At 43.0% G+C, this 18,219-nt stretch overlaps 1 protein-coding gene across 4 annotated transcripts in view; it reads right to left on the reverse strand.

Annotated features, from left to right (window-relative positions):
• The window catches only part of sdk1a (sidekick cell adhesion molecule 1a), a 539,170-nt gene that overhangs the window by 111,637 nt on the left and 409,314 nt on the right, over positions 1-18,219 (reverse strand). For all 4 annotated transcript variants that reach the window (XM_060943068.1, XM_060943067.1, XM_060943066.1 and 1 more), the window contains 2 exons: positions 10,225-10,361; positions 4,406-4,553 (listed from right to left, as the gene is read on the reverse strand). In XM_060943068.1, the coding sequence (XP_060799051.1) occupies positions 4,406-4,553; positions 10,225-10,361 (285 nt within the window). The remainder of the gene's footprint in view (positions 1-4,405; positions 4,554-10,224; positions 10,362-18,219) is intronic.

The raw sequence follows: 18,219 nt of genomic DNA on the forward strand, positions 1-18,219 counted from the left end.
GAGCACAAGCCTGCCACTTGGTACACGAGTGTGTTCATCGCACGCTGAGAATGCTGCAGGGCTATGACAGGAGAAATCACATTTAAAATCACAGTACAGTGGAGCTGTATAAGTGGGATATATTTATCCTTCCTCTATCAGAACAAGATAGTAAAGATTAGTTCAATACCGCTTCATGCTGGTGCTTCCGAATAAATGGATTGCAACTGTCAGCTAATTCATGCAGTGCTAAATGACACATTTAAAAAAAAAAAAAGTAATACATCATACTGGCATTATGAGAAATCTGCATGTCCAATCTGAACTTCTTTTTTTTTGAAAGTCTTTTTCACTATTCAGAAAAAGACTGACTGCTGCTCTTCTTAAATGTTATTCAAGGGATTGTGTCTTTATCACGATTCAGATCACAGGTGACTGAACTGAAGTGTGAAGTCAATATATAAACTCACCGGCCACTTTAATAGGAACTTGTTCTTGATTCTAAGATCCCTGTTCTTGGCTGCAGGAGTGGAACCCAGTGTGGTTTTCTGCTGTTGCATGCTGAGATGCTTTTCTGCTCACCACGGTTGTAAAGAGTGATTGTATGAGTTGCTGTATCCTTCTTGGCAGCTCAAACCAATCTGGCCATTTTCCTCCGACCTCTCTTATCAACAAGGTGTTTGTTTCCACTCACAGAACTGTCGCTCACTCAATGTTTTTTGTTTTTCGCACCATTCTGTGTAAACTCTAGAGACTGTTGTGTGTGAAAACCCCAGGAGATCAGCAGTTTCTGAAATACTCAAACCAGTCCATCTGGCACCAACACCAGGGCCAGATTAACACGCTGCGGTGCCCTAGGGTGACGACACTTCAAGTGCCCCCCCAACAACAAACACACACACCTCCAGCACGGTGAAATGTAAAAGGTGAAATTCCACTGAAATTTGAACGCAGGCAACACATCGATGCAACGCATACTAAACATCATTTAAATCATAAATTGTCTATATGATGACTACAAAACCATGAAGGTGTCTGAAAATCATTGGCCTGCACACCCAATAACTACTACTGCAGGACCTTCAGAAATGGTCACTTCCCTGACCTGTTCTGTGATGGTTCCCCATAGTTCAGGGTCAGCTGAGATAATAAAAGTCTCCAGCAGCTCTCGTTGATCCTCGTTGTGGCTGTCCAGTACCTGACGTCGGCTGTCATTAGTTGTTGCCTCTGCCTGAGCCGTAACGTTAGATCCACTGTTAGTGCTAGCTGTTGCCTCTGCCGGAGTTTCACTGCTGGTGCTAGCTTCGCTACCTGTAATGTTAGCTTCACAGCTTGATCCTCCTGCTTCGGTCTCTGATAAGTTTTCTTTGTGAACAAAAAAAACCCTTTGATTGCTGGCACATTTTTCACCGTAGCTATGTGCCGCAATTCTTTTTCTTTATTTATTTTCCTTTATGCGAATCTGCTTAACTGATGTCTCTCCATTTTGAAGCTGTTCAAATTATACATTTCACACCCGCAGCACCGCGTCATTGAGGGCTCATGGTCTCTGATTGGGGGGGACACATCACAATTTTTATACATTTTATGTATTTATATTCTATATAACAGTTAATTTTGTACCTTTTTGTGTGTCTTATAGTGAATGATGTCAAAAATATTAAAATATTTTAAACTTTGTTTTCATCATTTGGTGCTCCCCATTGGTTGGTGCCCCAGGGCACTCGCCCGAGCCCATATACAGTTAGGTCCATAAATATTTGGACAGAGACAACATTTTTCTAATTTTGGTTCTGTACATTACCACAGTGAATTCTGAACAAAACAATTCAGATGCAGTTAAAGCTCAGACTTTCAGCTTTAATTCAGTGGGTTGAACAAAATGATTGCATAAAAAGGTGAGGAACTAAAGCATTTTTTAAACACAATCCCTTCATTTCAGGGGCTCAAAAGTAATTGGACAAATTAAATAATTGTAAATAAAATGTTCATTTCATATGCCGCTTTTCCACTACAAACGCGGCTGAGTTGGGCTGAGCCGTGCCGTGCTGAGTTGGGCTGAGCAGGGCTGTTGGAGTTGCATTTCGACTACAACCGCGCTGAACCGTGCTGGCTGGAAGTGGGTGGACACATTGGGTGGAGTTAGCGAAAGTGGGTGGACGTCACGTGATGTCGTTAAGCAGCGCAAACAGTGACATCAGTGATCTTTTAAGCGGTAGTCTCACGACCCGAATAGTAAACAATAAACATGGAGGACATGGAGTCGTTAGTGTTGCTGGTCTTGGTGCTGTGGCTTGTTGTCACCGACAACGTGGACAGATACTGGCAAGAGCGTATAGATGAGGCGAGGCGCATAAGGCTTCAGAAATTCTCGTAATTTGTAATTCTTCTTCTTCCGGGTTTGCGGTGTTTACAGATCCCAGCGCGCTCGCGGGGCGTGTGTGGGCATGTGAGGACACTCCTCCTCACCAATCAGTGCACAGGGGAGTGTCTGCTCACGCCCCCAGCCTCACTCGGCTTGCTTTGGCTCGCTTCAGCCCCACTCCAAAACGGTGCGAGTTTTAGGGGCTAAGCAGGGCTGAAGCGAGCTGAGTCGTGCTGGTTTTTGGTAGTCGAAACGCGAGCCGTGTCGGGCTGAAGTGAGCTGAAGTGAGCTGAAAAAGGGTAGTGGAAAAGGGCCATAATACTCAGTTGAAAACCCTTTGTTAGCAATGACTGCCTGAAGTCTTGAATTCATGGACATCACCAGACGCTGTGTTTCCTCCTTTTTAATGCTCTGCCAGGCCTTTACTGCAGCGGTTTTCAGTTGCTGTTTGTTTGTGGGCCTTTCTGTCTGAAGTTTAGTCTTTAACAAGTGAAATGCATGCTCAATTGGGTTGAGATCAGGTGACTGACTTGGCCATTCAAGAATATTCCACTTCTTTGCTTTAATAAACTCCCGGGTTGCTTTGGCTTTATGTTTTGGGTCATTGTCCATCTGTATTATGAAACGCCGACCAATCAGTTTGGCTGCATTTGGCTGGATTTGAACACACAGTATGTCTCTGAATACCTCAGAATTCATCCGGCTGCTTCTGTCCTGTGTCACATCATCAATAAACACTAGTGACCCAGTGCCATTGGCAGCCATGCATGCCCAAGCCATCACACTGCCTCCGCCGTGTTTTACAGATGATGTGGTATGCTTTGGATCATGAGCTGTACCACGCCTTCGCCATACTTTTTTCTTTCCATCATTCTGGTAGAGGTTGATCTTGGTTTCATCTGTCCAAAGAATGTTCTTGCAGAACTGTGCTGGCTTTTTTTTAGATATTTTTTAGCAAAGTCCAATCTAGCCTTTTTATTCTTAAGGCTTATGAGTGGCTTGCACCGTGCAGTGAACCCTCTGTATTTACTTTCATGCAGTCTTCTCTTTATGGTAGATTTGGATATTGATATGCCTACCTCCTGGAGAGTGTTGTTCACTTGGTGGGCTGTTGTGAAGGGGTTTCTCTTCACCATGGAAATTATTCTGCAATCATCCACCACTGTTGTCTGTGGGCGTCCAGGTCTTTTTGCATTGATGAGTTCACCAGTGCTTTCTTTCTTTCTCAGGATGTACCAAACTGTAGATTTTGCCACTCCTAATATTGTAGCAATTTCTCGGATGGGTTTTTTCTGTTTTCGCAGCTTAAGGATGGCTTGTTTCACCTGCATGGAGAGCTCCTTTGACCGCATGTTTTCTTCACAGCAAAATCTTCCAAATGCAAGCACCACACCTCAAATCAACTCCAGGCCTTTTATCTGCTTAATTGAGAATGACATAACGAAGGAATTGCCCACACCTGCCCATGAAATAGCCTTTGAGTCAGTTGTCCAATTACTTTTGGTCCCTTTAAAAACAGGGTGGCACATGTTAAGGAGCTGAAACTCCTAAACCCTTCATCCAATTTTAATGTGGATACTCTCAAATGAAAGCTGAAAGTCTGGACTTTATGTCCATGTCCATTATATAACTATAACTTGAATATGTTTCAGTAAACAGGTAAAAAAACCAAAATTCGTGTCAGTGTCCAAATATATATGGACCTAACTGTATGGTTAATCCGGCCGTGACCAACACCCATGCCACAGTGAAAATCACACTTCGAGATCACAATTTTTCCCATTCTGATGTTTGAAGTGAACATTAACCGAAGCTTTTGATTTGTATCTGCATGATTTGATGCATTGTGCTGCTGTCAAGGGATCGGCTGATTAGAGAACCGCATCAAACAGCAGGTGGATGTGCGGGTATTCCTAATAAAATGGCCAGTGTGTGTATATCTGAACCCATTTGTTTACTCACTTTGGCATCTTATGAATAAAAACTTGTGGAGGGAAAAAACCCCACCTCCATTCACAACCAAATAGAACAAAATGGGTCTGTTAAAAATGTGACGCTTACCGGTTTGTCTCACTGCTGTACTGTCCTTTCCCTACTTGATTGACAGCACACACTCTGAACTGGTAGGTTCGTGCAGGCGTGAGACCAGTCACCTCGGCTGTCGTCAGCATCGGATCCACGTTTGGCAAGTATACCCTCCACGGAGAATCTGGAATCATGTAAGGGATGTTTGTTCAGAGATATACCGACATACAACGATATTCACTCATGTGGCAGAACAAATTCTTACTGAGTGTAGTTAGAGTAGCTGTCGTGTTTGCTCAGTATAGGGCTCTAACCGAGGCTCCTAATCACATATTGTTTTTAAGTCTGGATTCCCCAGCAGAACACAAGCAATTATTAATACTTAATGATCAGATCAAACATCAGGCTCTTTAGAGAAATTAGACTGAATATTATGCAAAGGATCGTGCTGTGGATTTGTCATCATGTTCAGCATATTATAGCAGGGGTACACTTTATTACAGGATGCAGTCCTGATGCTGAACTGCTAATAGAATTATGGCTATTATAGATAATTTGTGTGTGGCAGTACAGATGTATAGACTGGAGGAATATGCTCGTGGAGATGAGTCAGAAAAGCAGGTATGGTGAAAAGAACAGAAAGAGAGACAAAGTGGGCTCTCGGTTGCTCACACTTAGCTTGGCTTTGTCTGATACTGCAGCAACTATACAGTACAGTTCAAACAGCTATTCGTGATTCATTTATGATTATGCTTCGACGTGTTCAAAAACAAAATCGACTTTTCTGCAGCATGCCAAAAAAAAAAAATTAGGGTGATGGAAATGACTGGTGAAAACATAAGCACTTTTATTCCAACAATAAACGTCTTCATTTTGAAAAGCACAATGTGGGAAAAGCGCACACTCAAACACTGGAATTATGGGGAATGACATATGGGGCGAAATGAACAGATGCTTCGAAGCAGGCTTTTCTCTCTCAGTGGTACAGGTGTTTCTGACATCCTAGGGGCATGCAGCAGTGTCACACCTCCACCTCCACCTCCACCAGAGCCCATTCCTCACTGTCCACTCACACCCCGAGCAGATTAATCTGCTCCATTCTGGCATGATGGTGGTGATTGAGTGTCTCCACGCTCCTATACATCTCTGTTCTTTCACATGACAGCACTATTTAAGTAAGATCAACCTTCTTTATCTTGTATAATTTATCTTTATCTGAGCACACTTAGGAATGAGCATTACTCTGACCATCTCGTGATACCACACACTCATTGTGTGTGTGTGTGTGTGTGTGTGTGTGTGTGTGTGTGTGTGTGTGTGTGTTATAGGAGTTGGATAGAATACCACTGTGGTGATGTTGACTCATCAGGGTGATGGGAGGAAAAAAAAAAACAGGCTACATGTACTTTGTAAACATACTGCTTTAATTGAACGTTATTGTTTTGATAAATTTCATCACTTTTTGTTATAAATATAGAGATGAATGCAGGACTGTTTATTTAACCCTGCTCCTTCAGGAACTCTGAATAATCCTGCACACCCCAGCTATTTTTCGTTATCCTTTAAAGTGCATATCACCGGTAAATTCAGGAGCAAGATCAATGTAATTCTCCTATTTTATATTAAACTTTGGTCAAATATCTGCCACATTTTGCGCAATTTTTTTTACCTTGCGCAATACCAGAAAAATTCAGTTGAAATCAAGCCATTTGAGGCGAATTGGTCCGCCTCTGAAAAAACTTGGCATTTGGATTTCCTGGCAAACATTGATTTTCGTGACATCTGCGGGACGCCTCCCTCTGAATCCTATGTCAGCGCTGGTTTGTTTATGAGAAAACGACCTGGTAGTTTTCTGCAAATTTCTTCAATGTTATCACGTAATTATTAAAATGGTTAACAGATGTATCGTAGGAGGGTGTAGCAACACCAATCTTGATGGGATTAGCACTCATTGTTTTCCAAAAGACCGGACAACGAGAGAGAAATGGGAGCACTTGGTCTACACAGGCTGTGCACTGAAACCGTGCAAGCTCGCGCAGCCTGCTGGCGCTTCCGCAGGTAACGTCACGATTCTGGCTCCAGACTCCCTTGGGATTTTTCCAGACATGTGTTGTTATTTTATTTTTTTCTGCTGTAGACAGATGGCCTTGTGCAAAATTACCCTTCTGGATGAGTGTGTAAAGGGACATACTTTCATATAAAAAAAAACAAAATTGGTCCAGGATATGCACTTTAAAGCTAAATGTAATCCATTCACCATGGCACAGTAAATTCGATGACCAGTGCTGTATGATTAGCACACATGGACATGAGCTTCAGTGCTGTGCGTTCTCAGTTACAGGACCAGCCATTTAAGATGCTGTAAAGTTTTCCACTTGAGTTCCAATTGGTATTGCCTTAAATACTATAATATGACACACTAGGTTGATTGATTTTGCACAGTTATTGTACTAATTTGTTTATTTTGGAGGCATGCAGCAAACCTTCCCATGGTGCCCTTGTTAATTCTTCTCAGAGACCAGCTGCTACAACACTCACCACACCGTATTGTACATCCAGAGGTGGTAAAAGGATAAACCCTCGGCCTCTGGACAAGGAGATATCAAAGCTAAACAAACAAGCAGACAGAGTCATCTATATCCCCCGCCCTATATATCAACTATATACCAAGCTTCAAGATATTATTTGTCACATTTTTCAAGTTCTGCTGCAGGAAACCAACCCTACCTCTTTACACTGACCTCAGCAGCCCATGGCATAAACCCACCGGACCTTTGGTCCAGGTGAGCTAAAAATTAAAATCTCTCACATTTCTTAGTACCAAAAGGCACATATACATTACTTAATCAACACATATACCAACTTTCAAGACCATACCACTCATAGTTTTCAAGTTCTGCTCCGGAAACAAAACCTACCCCTAAGACTAACCTGAGAGACTAAGTCTGAAATTGTTTCCATGGAAACATCTCATCTCATCATCTCTAGCCGCTTTATCCTGTTCTACAGGGTCGCAGGCAAGCTGGAGCCTATCCCAGCTGACTACGGGCGAAAGGCGGGGTACACCCTGGACAAGCTGCCAGGTCATCACAGGGCTGACACATAGACAACCATTCACACTCACATTCACACCTACGGTCAATTAATGCCGCTTTTCCACTACAAACGCGGCTGAGCCGTGCCGTGCCGAGTCGAGCCGAGTCGAGCTGAGTGGGGCTGTTGGAGTTGCATTTCGACTACAACCGCGCTGAACCGTGCTGGCTGGAAGTGGGTGGACACATTGGGTGGAGTTAGCGAAAGTGGGTGGACGTCACGTGATGTCGTTAAGCAGCGCAAACAGTGACATCAGTGACAGTGGCGGAACAAGTCAGAGCCGGGCCGGGGGCGGGGCAAATGACCGGGTCCTTTATTAAAGCTTATCATAACATCATTTTAGGCTACAAAATGTCCGCAACTGCGGTGTTTACCAATTTCAACACTACCGGGTGCAACTATGTTATTTAGTACATCAAGTCCTTCAAACGAACATGTAACTCAGAAACAAAAAACATTAGGATACTGTACATGGCTCATAATAAAACATCAATAGCCTATACTGCGCACATTATTTGAAGGGCATACGAGTGAGCGCTCAGAGGTTGCAACGGTGACAGGAAGAGTCAGAAATAAAAGGAGGGCGGTGCAAACCTCACTGAATGCACTGTGTTTACCAATTTCAACACTACGGGGTGCAACTGTTATTTTGTACATTAAGTCCTTCAAACGAACATGTAACTCAGAAACAAAAAAACATTAGGCGACATACTGTACATGGCTCATAATAAAACATCAATAGCCTACTGCGCGCATTATTTGAAGGGCATACGACGAGCCTTGCGCTCCGCGAACTCGTGCACGATGCTCTGTATGTCACTGATTCAGTGAGCTTTTAAGCGGTAGTCTCACGACCCGGATAGTAAACAATAAACATGGAGGACATGGAGTCGTTAGTGTTGCTGGTCTTGGTGCTGTGGCTTGTTGTCACCGACAACGCGGACAGATACTGGCAAGAGCGTATAGATGAGGCGAGGCGCATAAGGCTTCAGAAATTCTCGTAATTCATAATTCTTCTCCTTCCGGGTTTGCGGTGTTTACAGATCCCAGCGCGCTCGCGGGGCGTGTGTGGGCATGTGAGGACACTCCCCTCACCAATCAGTGCACAGGGGAGTGTCTGCTCACGCCCCCAACCTCACTCGGCACGGTTTGGCTCGCTTCAGCCCCACTCCAAAACGGTGCGAGTTTTAGGGGCTAAGCAGGGCTGAAACGAGCTGAGTCGTGCCGGTTTTTGGTAGTCGAAACGCGAGCCGTGTCGGGCTGAAGTGAGCTGAAGCGAGCTGAAGTGAGCTGAAAAAGGGTAGTGGAAAAGGGCCATTAGAGTCACCAGTTAACCTAATCTGCATGTCTTTGGACTGTGGGGAAAACCGGAGCACCCGGAGGAAACCCACGCGGACACGGGGAGAACATGCAAACTCCACACAGAAAGGCCCTCGCCGGCCACGGGGCTCGAACCCAGGACCTTCTTGCTGTGAGGTGACAGCGCTAACCACTACACCACCGTGCCACCTCCATGGAAACATGAAAAATTTGGCACATCTACATCACCTTGTTAACATGTATACCAAGTTTCAAATCTGTATCATGAATAGTTTTGGATATATGCTCTGGAAACAAGCATTGCTCTTAGAAACTAAGTCAATTGATTTTTTATGTAAAAATTTGATTTTTTTTTTCCAAAAATCCAAAATAGCAACAGGCACCAGTTCGCATGGTTCATAAAGTTTTATGGAGATATCTTCTGTAGTTTTAAAGATATGGCCCGGAAACAAAAACGTGACTTCATTTGGACGGGGGATAATTATGCTGGATATTCACTGGCATATTAAAAGCAACACCACTACCAGTTTTATATAGATTGGCTGGCATAAGCATCGCCTCACCTCCGACAAGAAACTAGAAAGATGTAAACAGCAAAATGACCCCAGGCACCCACTTTACAGTCACCAGGAAATAAGACGATGATTAAAATCTACTAAAAGTTTCATATGGTAGGAGTGGACGGCCTAGAGCGAATACAGTCCACAGCCTATAAATTGGAAAAGTGGAGGAGAGTGACTGCTGCCCACCCAATGAGGCCCTGGCAAGCCCAAGTGAAAAGCTGCCCAGTGGAACAACGTCATTAGAAAACACTGGGTAACCCGAGATAGAACAAGAGCAAAAGCGGGCAAAACTGAAAACAATCTCCATAAGTGGGGATTCATCACCAGTCCTAAGTGTCCCTGTGGTGAGACACTATAGACCCTTGACCACATCCTCCGTACATGGCCACAAAGACTCCCATGCTCCAAACAAGACCTGATGGAAGCAAACTACACCGCTCTCCTATGGATACAGTAGTGGTGTGACAAGATACGATGATGATTTTATTTATTTTCATTTTGGATAGTGTAGCCGAAAATCATTGAAGCTGGGAATGTGATTTGTAGCTGTGGATAGCTGTTAATGATTAATGTGTGGGTTTTTTTTTGCTGGTGTTTAGCAGCATTTTTGCTTTAACTATTACATTACAGGCATTTAACAGACATTCTCATCCAGAGTGATGTACAACAGGACCCTGACATACCCACATTGGCCAGTGGGCAGCCTGGGGATCAGTTGCCTTGCTCAAAGGCACTTCAGTCATTCCTGCTGGGCCAGGGAGTCGAACCCTTTTGTTCCCAAAACTGCTTCTCTAGCCATTAGGCCATGGCTTCTCCATGAAAGCTAGTACAAATTGAGAGTCATGCAACACCTTGTCATGGCACAAAGTAAACACGTACTGTTCTCTGAGAGCTCTACAATGTAGTGCAGCAGGGGGCTGTTGCCATCAAAGGGCCTCATCCAGGAGAGGTGCACGCTGCGGCTGTCTGTAGCGTTCAGGCTGGCCTGCAGGTTCCGCGGTGAGTGAGGCAACTCGCTGAGAAGACAGAAATGAGTCTCGAGTTAGCAGCACACATATACACACACATGCAAAACAGATGTAAAATCATCTTTAGAGATTTAGGAAACATTTCCAACATGAAGCTGCACTTTCTCAACATGTCTGCTTGAGGCTTTCCCATGCATCCCTCTAGACCTTTCACTATCACATCCCCTCTGTCACTGATCTGCTCCACTTTCTCTTCTCTCTGCCAATATGGTTAGTTATGTTAGATTTTATTTATATCTATTCATCATTTTTTAAAATTAATCGGTTTATAATTATAGTCAGCAAGTTTTGGCTTCATGCTGCAGTCACGGTATCAAAGTATCACCAGTAGGTTCCGTCTCAGGAAAGTTTATTTTCTTCTCTAAATTAAACCCAGAGAAAGACTCATCAAACCTCCAGGGTCCATCAGTTCTTTTTGCTCTTTCTCACTAGGCATCTCACAGAAAAGCACCGATACGTGCCTTTCATCTTGTGGATGTCTGGTGATGGGGAGAAAAGAAACAGAGAGACCTTGAAGAAATGATACATTCTTCTCCAACTATACACATTACCCTCCACTTAAAGAATGTTAACGCTCACTGTAGAACTTGATTTTCCATAAAATTCTGTACTGGAAACAAAAGCCCATAAGTAATGACTCCAGACTGTAGTTAAAGCAGTAATGCCTCAATCCTCAATCCCAAGCAATATCTCTGCTGCCATGGTTAAGTAATCTATTGCCAGTGGAAAGTACATCTGACTAAAAAGCCATTTCTCTCTAATGACATGGGCAGCTGTGCTTGAGGGAAGACAGGATGAGTTGAGCCACATGGGAGAGAACCGCTCGAATGCCTTTTTTCCACAGAACCTGTCTTCCAGGACAAATGGCTTCAACTGTTAATAAGGACGGAACAAGGCCACAGAAAAGTAAACAGTCTTAATCATACATCATATTTATTGGTTTTAGCAACGTTATTATTATTTTTTTAAATTGGATATAGCTGTGAATTTTTAACTTCATGTCTTGAACCTGAGACAGGCTTTAAGCAATAACTATTTTTATTATGAGTTAAGAGGTCAAAAGGAAGATATTCATCAGACTCTGGGCTTCACATTTCTGAAAATATCACTCAGAGCCCAAAGGTCAGCAGCCTTTTAAAAGATCAATGCTTAGATTGCGAACAATTCGTAAAAAAAAAGAAAAGAAAAAAAAAGCAAACCTGAAACCTCATATAACACATATACAACATCCGAAGGCTCAAAAAAAGAAAAGAGAAAATCTGAATGCACAGAAATACGATTAGCAGCCTGCCGCTTTCCAAATACAGTACAGTGTAAAAGTTTCCACCAAAAAGGTCAGTCTAGAAGTTCCTGCTGGGAGAACTGGCGCACATCTGCAAATGAACACACAGACCTGGCTTTACACACAGCTTCTTGAACAAAGGGATTGTTGTTAAATGTACTTTGTTTTTTAGTTTCTTCAGCAGAGTAAATATGTGCATGTCGAGCACACAGACTGCCAAGGCCCTGGGGAGAGAGAGAGAGAGAGAGAGCGACAAAGAGAGAGAGAAAGAGACCAAGACCAAGAGAGAGAAAGGGGGAGAGAGAGAGAGAGAGAGAGAGAGAGAGACCAAGAGAGAGAAATAGAGAGAGGGTGAGAGAGAGAGAGAGAGAGAGAGAGAGACCAAGAGAGAGAAATAGAGAGGCCGAGAAAGAGAGCGAGAGAGAGAGAGAAAGAGACCGAGAGAGAGACAGACAGCGACCGAGACCAAGAGAGAGAGAGACCAAGAGAGACAAATAGAGAGAGGCTGAGAGAGACCAAGAGAGAGAGACAAACAGTGACCAAGACCAAGAGAGAGAAATAGAGAGGCCAAGAAAGAAAGCGAGAGAGAAAGAGACCGACAGCGACCAAGACCAAGAAAGAGAGACAGCGACCGAGACCAAGAGACAGAGACCAAGAGAGAGAAATAGAGAGAGGCTGAGAGAGAGAGACCAAGAGAGAGAAATAGAGAGGCCAAGAAAGAGAGTGAGAGAGAGAAAGAGACCAAGAGAGAGAGACAGACAGTGACCGAGACCAAGAGAGAGAAATAGAGAGGCCAAGAAAGAGAGCGTGAGAGAAAGAGACCGAGAGAGAGAGACAGACAGCGACCGAGACCAAGAGAGAGAGACCAAGAGAGAGAAATAGAGAGAGGCTGAGAGAGAGAGAGAGAGAGAGAGACCAAGAGAGAGAAATAGAGAGGCCAAGAAAGAGAGCGAGAGAGAGAGAGAGAGAGAAAGAGACCAAGAGAGAGAGACAGACAGCGACCGAGACCAAGAGAGAGAAATAGAGAGAGGCCGAGAGAGAGAGAGACCCTGCGTTGAGACTTGGCTGGAGCTCCGAGGCCACTGTGTCACAGTCAAGCCTTTCCTGGCAGACAAGCCATGGATGCAGTTTTGTTGCTGAGATAACAGATTACTGGAACTTTGTTGAGATAGCAGATTACTGGATATTTGATTAAGATTAAAGATTACTGGCATTTACCAATGTGTCACAAAGTACCAACACTGTTAATATCACACAAGAAATGTTCCACTGGGTCATTTCACTGGCATCCCCCGTTACACACTTTCCTTGCTTCAGCATACACCCATCTCCCAAAACAGCTTTCTGCACCATGTGTTTTGTGTCATCCAATGAATAAAATGATGATTGAAACATTTGAAAATGCACAAAATAATCGGCTCATTGTTAGGCTACAAAACCATAATGTTCTGATAATTACACTGCGCTTTTCACTAGAAAGGAAAATGCCTGGAAAGTGCAAGAGTGGGTGTCAAAGAAGCAAATGAATAGCAAGAATCTTAATTGTTTGTTTAAAAAAAACCTCAATTTGAGTACTTTTTACATTTTCTTTAAAAAAAAAAACCCACAAAATTCATAAGAGGAAGGCAGTTAGCGGATTTTACTGGATTTAATGCATATGCATCTTTGTAAGTTGCAATCAACAAACCTGCTAAATGAAATGAAAACAACTGAAAAGCAGACGGAAAAGGTTTTGTAACAACAGTACGCTCAAGCAGGAGAATATTTTTGTGCTGAAAATCCTGCATTAATTATACACTATACTAGCCATTATTATTATTATTCTAGTTGCTGTTCAGCTAATTGCACAAACATATGTTGAGTGTTTCTAACTATGAAAAATGCTTCTGTACATGACTATATTGGGCCAAATTGGCTTTCTGTAACTGGAAAAATAAATTATACTGTAATTTTGACAGACCATTTGCAAACACTTCATTCGTACAGTGCCTACATTGGGCCCTCAAAACGCATTCATAAGAATTACATACATATTATATAACGCAATAGTGAAAGTCCAAAATTCATGAGGTTTGAATGTAAGGAGAGAGGAAAGAAAGAGCTCTCTTTACAGCTACTGTTCTGTAGATACTGTTGTATTTATAATCTGTAATCTTTAATCCTTTTCTTCAAAGGTATTAGTTTGTCTATAATAACATCAATGTTATAAAGTTTCTAGACATTTTCTGAAAAATTTCCATCTCATCACTTTACCTTCTTGGAAGTCCATCCATCCATTATCTGTAGCCGCTTATCCTGTTCTACAGGGTCGCAGGCAAGCTGGAGCCTATCCCAGCTGACTATGGGCAAGAGGCAAGGTACACCCTGGACAAGTTGCCAGGTCATCACAGGGCTGACATAGAGAGACAAACAACCATTCACACCTAGGGTCAATTTAGAGCCACCAATTAGCCTAACCTGCATGTCTTTGGACTGTGGGGGAAACTGGAGCACCTGGAGGAAACCCATACAGACATGGGGAGAACATGCAAACTCCACACAGAAAGGACCTTGCCGGCCACTGGGCTTGAACCCAGGACCTTCTTGCTGTGAGGCGACAGTGCTAATCACTACACCACCGTGCCATCCTTTCTCAGAAGTCCATTTACAGAAATTACGATGGCGTTTCAGTGAAACTGGAAATGAATTTCCTCAGCTGAAGATATTTTGGCCCATTTGGATTCATCTTGATTATGAAGCATTTGTCCACTGAGAAGAAGCCTGAATGTCACTCAGTGCCATGTCAGGTTTTCAAACTACAATGGTAATCAACTTTGTATTTTTTCATAGCCAGCACGGGCTGTAAGGGCACCACTGATGACATTTTAACAGTCCATTGTTGGAGTGTCTAAGGCATTTAAACTTGGCGGAGCCTGTCCCTCTCCAAGCTCGATCAATGGATAATTTAGAGCCACCAATTAGCCTAACCTGCATGTCTTTGGACTGTGGGGCAAACCGGAGCACCCGGAGGAAACCCACACAGACACGGGGAGAACATGCAAACTCCACAGAGAAAGGCCCCTCGTCGACCACAAGGTTCGAACCCAGAACCTTCTTGCTGTGAGGTGACAGAGCTAACCACTACACCACTCTGCTGCCCAACTTTACATCTGCAACACTGAATATCATGAGCACTATGTATAGGATATCCCCAACACTTTTTAGGAGGCCCATATGTTGGCTAAATGAAGAATTTTCAGGTCTTGCATTATTTCATTTATAACACTATTATGAAGTATTCTATAACTGTTTTTAGTTAAGAAGGTCATATGGTAGGCTCAATGGTTAATGCGCTGGGTTACTGATCCGAAGGCAGAGGTGGGAACTGACAAAGTATTTCGTTACTGTACTTAAGTAGAGTTTTCAAGTCTCTGTACTTTCTGTATGAATAATAATAAAAAGGTCTGGGAGATTGTGAGTTCTATTCATGGCCGGGTAATACAAAATACAAAATGTATTTTGCATATGACCCATTGAAATACCATCATAGAAACGGTACCTACTGGCAAGGCACGCTGTAATACAGACGTAAGTAGGGAGTCAAACTCTTGCGGTTACTAGAGGACCAGCCACCCACTGTAACCCTAGCTATGTAATAGGTGAGAGGCCAAGGGCTATAGGAATGGAGATAGGCACTGAAGACCTGATGTGCCTTAAGGGCCTGGTTAGTACTGGGACAGGAGACATCTTGGGAGGACCAGGTCCTGGCATGGGAGGGACTTTGACTTTGAATAAAAAGGTGGTGCAGTGATGCAGCAGTTAGCATTGCCATCGAACAGCTCCAGGGTCACTGTACATGTATTTATTCGTGATGCAGTGCCTAGTTTACTTTTACTCCCTACATTTTAACACAAATATCTATACTTTCTACTCCTTACATTTTCTAATCAGACTTGCTTAATTTTTAATGCATTTTGGATCATTGCACATCGAAATGGATGGAACAATAACACATTGAAAAGATAACATTGATTAAACCAACACAATCTGGCAACCTTGACTCTGAATGAAAGCACGAGCTATATTCAAATTCAGCAAACAGTGCTGAAAGGGTTTTCTTTTAACTTTTAAAAGTGAAGGTTTTTGTGTAAATATTCCATACAGTTCGATTAAAATACTTAACGCTTTCACTGTATGTGATGTTTGCTCTTCAAACTCTTCAAATAAAGTTATTAGCAAGCAGGAAAGGAGCAGCTAGTAAGGAAACGATAGCTATAAGTGACTGTTATATACAGATGGGTTGTCAAGGTTAGCATGCTGTACATACTTTAGCTAATAAATATTGACTGCACATGCGCATGGATTATTTATATGTCACAAAGTACTTGGCAATTAAAATATTTGCAGTGGAACACCTTATATATGGTATTATTCAATAATTAAGTTAAGAAAGTGTTTGCCTCCTTCCGCATACACACACTGACCCCTGAATATATTGAATTATATTAATATAACATGAGGTTCAGTTAGCTTTGCACAGAAACAGCTAGGAGAAATATCCTTCTGCTTTTTACTTTTTTCCTTTGAGGACATTTCAGAGCCTGTACTTTTATACTTTTACTTGAGTAAAGTACTTGAATCAGTACTTCTACTTTTACCAGAGTCTTTTTTTACACAAGTATCCGTACTTCTACTTAAGTAAAGAATGTGTGTACTTTTGCGACCTCTGTCAGAAGCTCAGGGGTTCAAATCCCAGCACTGCCACCTTGAACAAGGCCCCTAACCCTCTCTGCCTCACGGACGCTGTATCATGGCTGAATTCTGTGCTCTGATATGCAAACAAAAGTATTTCACTCTGCTGTAATGTGTGTGTGTGTGTGTGACAAATAAAGCCTTCTTCTCCTTCTTCTGTTAGTATAAATAAACAAATCAAAGGACCCATTTTTGTTCTTTTCTCTTTTTCACAATACACAGTATTGTGCAAAAGTCTTAGGCACATGTAAAGCAATGCTGGAGACCAAAAGTGGCTTAAATAATGAAATGAAATGTTTCGACATCTCATCTCCTCTCCTCTAGCCGCTTTATCCTGTTCTACAGGGTCGCAGGCAAGCTGGAGCCTATCCCAGCTGACTACGGGCGAAAGGCGGGGTACACCCTGGACAAGTCGCCAGGTCATCACAGGGCTGACACATAGACACAGACAACCATTCACACTCACATTCACACCTACGCTCAATTTAGAGTCACCAGTTAACCTAACCTGCATGTCTTTGGACTGTGGGGGAAACCGGAGCACCCGGAGGAAACCCATGCGGACACGGGGAGAACATGCAAACTCCGCACAGAAAGGCCCTCGCCGGCCACGGGGCTCGAACCCAGACCTTCTTGCTGTGAGGCGACAGCGCTAACCACTACACCACCGTGCCGCCCCTGTTTCGACATTAAAAAAAATGACTATAAACAGCAGTAAGACATAATAAATGAAACAAAGTCAGTATTTGGTGTGAGACGACCCTTTGCTTTAAAAACAAAAACAAATAGTAGTCTCAGGTACAGTGAGTGCAGTTTGATAAGGAAATGAGCTGTAGGTTTTACTGAGCATCTTACAGAACCAGCCACAGTTCTTCTGGACACTTTGACTGTCACACTCGCTTCTTCATTTTGCACCAAAACCCAGCAGCCTTCATTATGTTTTCTTTTTTCATCTGAAAAGTGCTCTCTTATGGAATATGCTGCTCAGATACAAACATATTTTTTTTTCCTGTAACATTTAATTTTGTGCTGGAAAACGAATGTTTGGACTCTAAAATGTTTTTGTACCGACTCGATAATGTCGAAGTCATAAAATAGAAATCTATAACAAAGTTTGTATGAAAAAATAGGGTGCCTAAGACTTTTGCACAGTACTGTATATATAAAAGACATATACATAATGACATCTTACATAAGCTAATATAAGATTTTCATAAACGCTTTATGAAAAGCTTTGGAAGGTACCCTTTTAATAAAGTTTTTATTTTACTAACATACTCTGTATGACATTAGACGGTAGGGAGCCCTGTTCAGTCACACTTGGAAGATGCTCTGGACACTTATGGCCCTTTTCCACTACCCTTTTTCAGCTCACTTCAGCTCGCTTCAGCTCACTTCAGCCCGACACGGCTCGCGTTTCGACTACCTTAGAGCAGCACGACTCAGCTCGCTTCAGCCCTGCTTAGCACCCAAAACTCGCACGGTTTTGGAGTGGGGCTGAAGCGAGCCAAACCGAGCTGAGTGAGGCTGGGGGCGTGAGCAGACACTCCCCCGTGCACTGATTGGTGAGGAGTGTCCTGACATGCCCACACACGCCCCGCGAGCACGCTGGGATCTGTAAACACCACAAACCCGGAAGAAGAAGAATTACGAATTACGAGAATTTCTGAAGCCTTATGCGCCTCGCCTCATCTATACGCTCTTGCCAGTATCTGTTGGCGTTGTCGGTGACAACAAGCCACAGAACCAAGACCAGCAACACTAATGACTCCATGTCCTCCATGTTTATTGTTTACTATCCGGGTCGTGAGACTACCGCTTAAAAGATCACTG

Source organism: Neoarius graeffei, chromosome 16 (assembly GCF_027579695.1).
Source record: "Neoarius graeffei isolate fNeoGra1 chromosome 16, fNeoGra1.pri, whole genome shotgun sequence".
Lineage (NCBI taxonomy): Eukaryota > Metazoa > Chordata > Actinopteri > Siluriformes > Ariidae > Neoarius > Neoarius graeffei.